The 7,853-nt window shown below is 39.0% G+C and overlaps 1 protein-coding gene across 1 annotated transcript; it reads left to right on the top strand.

The window, feature by feature from the left end:
• Positions 1–10: 10 nt before the first annotated feature.
• LOC148876787 (Pentatricopeptide repeat (PPR) superfamily protein) lies at positions 11–6,128 on the top strand. Its single transcript, XM_088970112.1, has 4 exons — positions 11–2,654; positions 4,259–4,720; positions 4,857–4,910; positions 5,877–6,128. The coding sequence occupies exons 1-2, from the start codon at positions 148–150 to the stop codon at positions 4,383–4,385; spliced, it is 2,634 nt and encodes an 877-aa protein (XP_088826238.1). The 5' UTR covers positions 11–147; the 3' UTR covers positions 4,386–4,720; positions 4,857–4,910; positions 5,877–6,128.
• The last annotated feature ends 1,725 nt before the right edge of the window (positions 6,129–7,853 follow it).

Raw genomic sequence — 7,853 nt, 5'->3', positions numbered from 1 at the left:
GAAAAAAGAAATTCCGTATGCGGCGATAGTTGCAGCCACGTGTGGATTCCAATCCGACGGTTTGAAATAAAAATGGCCCAGTAAAGGACCTCATATGCTTTAAAAACCAGATCGCTCCTCTGCCGGGAAACAATTTTCAAGTGTTACATGGCCGAAGTGGCCACTCTCGCAAATACCGTTGTCAAGAAGACTAGAAGCAATCCCTCCTTGACATGGCAATTCTTCAAGCACCATCTTTCCTCTCCTGCCACTTTCAAATCCTGTCTTCAGTCCATTTCCGCCATTGCGCAAACTCTTGTTCGCGCCAAAATGCTACCTGAAATTGACCAACTCCACCAACTCCTCCTCCTTCAGCCCCCTGAAACTTCCCGCCTCTCTCTTACTACTCTCGCTCAAATCTCAGCGAAATTGGGGCTACTCGATAAGGCCCTCTCTCAGTTTCAATCTCTTCGAAGTCAATTCCCCACTGAACCTCCTCCTGTTCGTCTATACAATGTGCTTCTTGAGTCCTCCCTTCGAGACAATCGGCTAGAACTTGTTTCTGAGCTATACAAAGACATGCTTGTTGCCGGAGTTTCACCAGAGACTTATACCTTTAATATCTTGATATCTGCTCTTTGTGATTCAGGTCGTTTGGAAGATGCCCAAAAATTGTTTGACAAAATGCATGAGAAGGGGTGCAAGCCGAACGGGTTCAGCTTTGGGATTTTGACTCATGGGTATTGCAGAGCTGGCATTAGTTCTCGGGGCCTGGAGCTTTTGGATGAGATGAGGAGAGTTGGATGTTCTGCTAACACAGTAATTTACAACACTTTGATCTCTAGTTTCTGCAAGGAGGGCTGGATTGAAGAAGCTGAGAGATTGGTTGAGAGGATGAGAGCAGATGGGCTCTTTCCCAATGTTGTTACCTTCAATGCCAGGATTTCAGCTCTTTGTGGTTTAGGGAAGATCCTAGAAGCTTCTAAAATTTTTAGAGATATGCAGGATGATGAATTGGGGTTGCCTAAGCCTAACCATATCACATGCAACATAATGCTAAGAGGCTTTTTCCAGGGAGGGATGTTGGATAAGGCTGACCTTTTGATCAAGTCTATGAATAAAGATGGTTTTATGAAGTTGGAGAGTTATAATATATGGTTGATGGGTTTGGTGACGAATGGTAAGCTACTGAGGGCACGATTGGTGCTTACGGAGATGGTTGACAAGGGCATAACTCCAAATATTTACTCATACAACATATTGATTGATGGGTTGTGCAAGAGTGGGATGATCTTGGATGCAAGAATGGTGTTGGGTTTGATGATTAGTAATGGTATTTCACCAGATACTGTAACATATAGTATCTTGCTCCATGGATATTGCAGTAAAGGGAAGGTTTTAGATGCCAATAAAATTCTCCATGAAATGATGAGGAATGGGTGTTATCCAAACACTTTTACTTGCAATATTTTGTTGCAAAGTCTATGGAAAGAAGGGAAAACCTCCGAAGCTGAGAAATTGTTACAGAAGATGAATGAGAGAGGGTATGTTTTAGATATCGTGACCTGTAATATAGTAATTGATGGTCTCTGCAGAAGTGGGATGTTGGATAAGGCCATTGAGATTGTGGATGAGATGTGGGTTCATGGAAGTGCTGCCCTTGGCGTACTTGGAAACTCATTTATTGGGCTAGTAGATAATAATAATAATAAAAGGAAGAAATGCTTGCCTGATTTGATCACATACTCAACTATAATTGATGGGCTATGCAAGGCTGGAAGGATGCATGAAGCTAAAAATAAGTTCATCGAGATGGTGGGGAAGAAGGTGGAGCCTGATTCAATTATCTATGATACCTTTATACTTGGTTTCTGTAAACATGGAAAACTCTCATCAGCATTCCGGGTTCTGAGAGACATGGAGAAAAAGGGTTGCAAGAAGAGTACTCGAACATACAACCCATTGATCTGGACTCTGGGTAGTAAACATCAAGTAGATGAAATGTATAAATTGATGAACGAGATGAGAGAAAGTGGGGTTTCTCCTGATGTCTTCACCTATAATAGTATTATTAGTTCTCTCTGTGAAGTAGGGAGGACACAAGATGCTACATCTCTCTTAGATGAAATGTTGCAGAAGAGTATATTTCCTAATGTTTCTTCTTTCAAGTTGTTAATCAAAGCCTTCTGCAAGGCTTGTGATTTTGGAGCAGCACATGAGGTTTTTGAATTTTCTGTAAGTATATTTGGCCACAAGGAAGCACTATATGACATAATGTTCAATGAGTTACTTGTTAGAGAGAAAGTTTCAGAAGCTAAGGAACTACTTGAAGCTGCAATAGATAGAGGTTTTGATTTGGGGGGATTTTCATATACATCTCTAGTTGAAAGGCTCTGCAAAGAAGAAAAGTTAGAAGGAGCTCATGATATCCTTAGTAGGATGATTGACAAGGGATATCAGTTTAATCCTGCATCATTTATGCCAGTAATTGATGAGTTAGGTAAAAGGGGAAAGAAACATGAGGCTGATGAACTTGCAGAGAAGATGATGGAAATGGCTTCAGAAGGAAGAGTCACAAATAAGCCTTATCACAAGCGATGTTACAAGAAAAAATCGAAACAGAGTGAATTGGAAAAAGTGTGTGGTGAAAGTGATTGGAAGAATCTATTGCACAGGTATTCTATTCTTTTCGATCTTTGTTTATGTATTTGGTCTAACATCTCTTTATGTTTACCCGCCAAACTCCATTGTTTTAGATGCTTTCCTTTCACACCTCGTTATTCATTTTTGTAGCTCCTTTGTGAAAAGATGAAATGTACCTTATTTACAATAACAAAATTTAGTACAGGGGGTTAAGTGCTTCTAGACATTTAACCAGTCATGTTTCCCCTTAAAAAAACGGTGTGTGCCCAGATCACTGCCTTTTTATTTTTGAGAAAGAAAAGTTTCACCATTTCCTTTAAAATTACAGCATGCACAATGCACATTATTTTTAGCACATGAGCCTCTAGAAATTGATGGGATGGGAATGGGGACATAGCTATACACAAATATTCAATCTATAAAATAATTAAAACTTATAAGCAAAGAGTAAATAAATAAAGGGTTCGACTATGATGCTGGAAAGATATGATACCGGAATAACTTATAATCAATCAAGTGGCATCATCATAGTGCTAACCAATCAGGTGGGTTTTCATCAAAATTCACAGGAGGTTTTGATTGGTTTCATGTCTTTCTGGCATCATAGATTTTTCAAAATGGAGGAAACTTTGCCTTATTGAGGAAGGCAAAGAGGGAAGCTGATGGAAGAAAATGAGAAGAATGCTTACCTTTCTAGTCTAGAATCTTGTATATACTATGTATCCTAATCCTACATGGAAATTTTTGAGGAAGAAGAAGAATGAATAAAATCCTCAATCAATATGAGGACGGGGACATAGGCATATATAAATATTCAATCCATAAACTATTTAAAATTTAAAAGCAAGGAGTTAGTAAATAAAGAGAGAAGCTGGTGGAAGCAAATGAGAAGCATGTCTTGCCTTTTTATTATACAAACTTGGACATACTATGTATCCTATAAGTTAACTTTTGAGGAAAAAAAGGAAAAAAGAATGAAATCAGGGAATGGGAGCAAGAAAAAAATAAAAAACAATTAACAAAACCTCTATGCATGTGTGTCATTTATTTGTTTATTTTATTGTTATGTTTCAGCATGTATGATGCAAATGCTTGGCACATGTTAAAACGCAAAATTCAAAGTTTTAGAATCTTAGCCAGTACTTTGACACCTTGTAGCATCTCTGCTAATTTGTTTTCAGTAACGTAAATTTGGAGTGAAGATGCCAACTATAACAGTTAGTAATATGTGGGACTTATTACCATAGACCTGTGATGTAGTCTCCCTTACACCTTTCCCATGCTTGCCACATATATCTGTCTCTACTTGAAGTCTGCCTTAACCACCCTCTTGCCTTTTGGGGGGAAAAAGCCTTGGAGCATCATCAGCATGATGTGAGGATGTCATACAAGATGCCAGATGTTAGTACAGGATCCAACTTTCCATGTTTTGTGTCAGGTACCTATTGTTATGCCAGTATTACCTAGTGCTGTGAAGGAACTGGAAATTTGGCTCCCACCCTTTTCACCTACCACGTGGATGGTTATGATGTTTGCTAAGCATTCGTTATATGTTATCTATTGGATAATTTGATTCTGTATGGTACAATTATGATGTCTGTTCTACTTTCTTATCTAATGACCCTTTCATTTGCAGAGATGATGGGAGCAGAATAGCAATAAAAGTTCTTAAACGGGTGCAAAAAGGCTGGGGTCAAGGCAGTATATTAAGTGTGCAACCCCAAAAAAGTGATTTTCTTGACTACTGGGAAGGCACTGGGTAGTTTTCTGCTTTGTGGGGTAAATGCCAATGTTTAGATTATAGAAAGGAACTAGCAGGAGACAAAGAATGAGACCATGGGAAGAATGGAAGACTAAGAATTTGCTTTGTTCATTACTTGCATTAACATGCCAGTGACAAATGGCTGGCTAATGACTGACTGCACTCATCAATCTCTGATTTGAAGCTGAACTGGTGAAGGCATCTCTTGTCTGCCATCATCTTTTTCAAATACTCATGACTGGTTTTTCTGATCATTTGACCTGAGGCAGGGTTTTCTTGCATTGTTATTCATGGAAATTGCTCTGTCATTGGACCCCATGTCAGTGCAGCATGAAGGTATGTCACTATGTCCAAGCTACTAAGGCTTACATTTTTCCATCATTACCTGACTCTTTTTATGGTAAGTTCTGCTTAATTGTATGTATGTATGTATTCTGTGTTTTATCTTAATGGGGTTCTCAATGTTTTTCAGCCAAGTTGGAGGTCATCTTCTTGCTCATCCGGAGAAAGGATGTGAATCAATAGGGTAACGTTTGACTTGACATCTTTCTTCTTAAGAAATTTCAGTTCTCCTCTCTAAGAAAAACCTTAAGAAACAAAAAACCAAAACATTATGCATAAAACACATCAAACCTAGATAGCCATTGGATATAGGACATCCAAAACTATAGTCTCTGGGTGCCTACTACATCTGGAGAAAGGATGTGAATCAATAGGGTAATGTTTGACTCAACATCTTTCTTCTTAAGAAATTTCAATTCTCCCTCTAAGCAAAACCTTAAGAAACAAAAAACCAAAACAATATGCATAAAACACATCAAACCTAGATAGCCATTGGATATAGGACATCCAAAACTATAGTCTCTGGATGCCTACTACATTAGTGAAGTTTATACAATCAAAATACCACTGCAAAGTTAAAACATGTTTCAAGAAGAGCGGAATGACTTGCCACAAGGGGGAGTTTTTTTGATCCAATGAAGTTTGAGCAACCTCTTCCACTACTAGTTTAATGTTCAGCCTGACCACCCACCTAAGGCCATATTAACAACCCAGAGTTATGCCTCCTCAACACTGCTGGTATTTGATAATTGATCATTTGTCCCTCCACTGAATTTGAAGAAAAATTACCACTCCTGGGGTATTTTCCAATTGAAACATCACTGATAGGGTAGGAAGGGTGCATCAAAATTCAATTTGGTGAAGCTCTGTTGGGATGGCTTCCATTATCAGTGGTCTGTCCAAAGTTGTACTTGCTGATTCGGGCTGCATGGGAATTATTTTGCCCTGGTAGTCTTCTTGGTGTCTTTGTCAAGGGAAGTCCATAACCTACCAACAACTTGATTAGGCTATGCTTCATTTTATAATGCCACTTTGATAGACCAGGTTAATAAGCTTGGAAATGGCCCAGTATAGCAGTCCACCCAGAACATGCCAATCTGTATATACGGAGTTTTTATACGACTAAACACTCTGTTCCATTGGTGCACAGTTTTCCGTCTGTTGTGAGCTGTTTTCTACTGTATGGATCGCTTGGAGTTCTAAAGCAGCAGAGACTGAGAAGTGAAGAACGTGATTTGGATAATCCCTTGGGTTCAGTTTGGACTGCCATCTCGGTTGTCATGATCAAGTACCATAGAATCAGCACCTGAAGATTGTATATTTGTATTTATAATTTTGTCCGAAGAGAAAAATGTAGCAACTTGGTTAATTGCAGAAATATCAAAAGTTTTTACATGGAAAATTATCTAGTCAAATGGGATTTTTATTGATTACATTGCAGAATTAAGTCAAATTATCTCATCAAACTGAATTAAGTGCATTAGGAAGGTAGCCTTTCAGAATTCATGCTCCTGATGTTGGCAAGTCTGGCGGTATGGGGAGGATGATGCAATTGTTGGTGATAACCTATTGGGTCAAGGCCTGGTTATGGTATTCCCAGACGGCCAGACGTGGATCCGTTTTATCTCTGCATTCTGAGTTTTGCCAGGTCTCTTTTCGTGTTTAGATATGGTATGTGGTTCTTGACCCAACCAATTAAGCTTTTACGATACAATCGGATAGTTGGAATTTGACAATTTCTTACAGAAAAACACTAAAACCTAAAATGTTTTTAAAGACTTACACGATTTACTTTTATATGCATACACCATGGTTTCCAAGCTATCATTGATTCGGACAGTTGGACCATTCGGCTCAGAAACCATTCAGGCAACCTGTTCCGTTTCAACCTCAACTTTTTCTTTGGCCAAAAACCATAAACTTGGCCAGTGACCTGCTGACCCAGGCAGTCAAACAACGGTTTTTGGCCATTTTTATTTTAATTATGTTTTACATTTTTAAGTTTTTAAATTAGACTGGGCCATTCATTTGCAGATGGTCGAACTGCTGATCCGGAAACCGGTGGCCAAAGGGGCTTTCGTTCCGGGTTGGTGTTTAAAAACATTGGCAAAGCATGCCAACCGGTTCAAGAGTTGGGCCCAATTCTTAATGGGTTTTAAAGCAATACCAGAATGACAAGTACGGTCCAAGATTCTGAGGGAGCAGGGCAACAGGGGCTGAAATTATCAAATGAATGTCTTGGATTTAAAATTCCTAAGCTGAGCTCACGGTACGCTAGCATGGTGATGGTGCCCTTGCAAAGCATTACAAAATACATTACACAATTACACTTGTAAATCCAAGTTTAGATCTCATCTGAAGAGCTTTCCCTTTGTTTAATCACAATTCCCAAATCAATCAGACCTTATTTATTTTCCCTAGTCAAACAGAAAACCCCACCCATTGGATTCTAAGACTTCCCAATATATAATCTAGGACAAGATGTGCTGGGGCTGGGATCAAAGCCAGAGCTAGCTCCAGAGGATGAGATTCTCTAGATTTTGAGGCCCTCCATGTGCCTAGCTGGTTGTACGAATACAGAGGCCTCTGCGGAGTTTTGTTGAACTAAGCCCCACTGCATCATGTAGAACAGAATAATAGATTATTAAGTAGTTGATTTTGTAGTGGGTCTAATCCCAAGCCTTACGATAAATTAATTAATTAATTAGAGAAAAAAATAAGCATTAATTAGGCCATTGTCCTCAGATATTATATGATAACCCAAAGAACCTTGTCAGGGCTTCGGTCTTTACCCCACCCCAATGATGTCCTGTCAAGTATCAACCAGAAAGGATACCCATTTTTGTCCCTTGTCCAACTCATTTTCTTTGATTCTTCATTGGATACTGATATAGGCTATGGAATCTGAAGCCTGAAGCCTATAAAAAGAGAGGAGTCCTGCCCCAACTCCCCAGTAGCAACACCCTAGAGATCATCACTTACATGTCATGAAACAAAACAAAAACACAACACCAACCCCTTTTATTTACCACTTGCTACACATGAACATGCTTGGTTGCAATAATAAGGGATTGGTTATTGCCGTTTGCGGTTTATTTCACCTAAAAGGTCAGTGATTTTTCTTATT

This window comes from Nelumbo lutea, chromosome 1 (assembly GCF_056320005.1).
Source record: "Nelumbo lutea isolate HS-2025 chromosome 1, American lotus-T2T, whole genome shotgun sequence".
Taxonomy (NCBI): Eukaryota; Viridiplantae; Streptophyta; class Magnoliopsida; order Proteales; family Nelumbonaceae; genus Nelumbo; species Nelumbo lutea.
This window is presented reverse-complemented; position numbering and strand designations above follow the sequence as displayed.

What these genes read in the sequence shown, in the direction of transcription:
- LOC148876787 (XM_088970112.1), top strand. Translation starts at nt 148, where the DNA reads ATGGCCGAAGTGGCCACTCTCGCAAATACCGTTGTCAAGAAGACTAGA. An exon ending in TGGAAGAATCTATTGCACAG is followed by an intron (nt 2,655 to 4,258) that starts GTATTCTATTCT and finishes TTTCATTTGCAG; the next exon opens with AGATGATGGGAGCAGAATAG.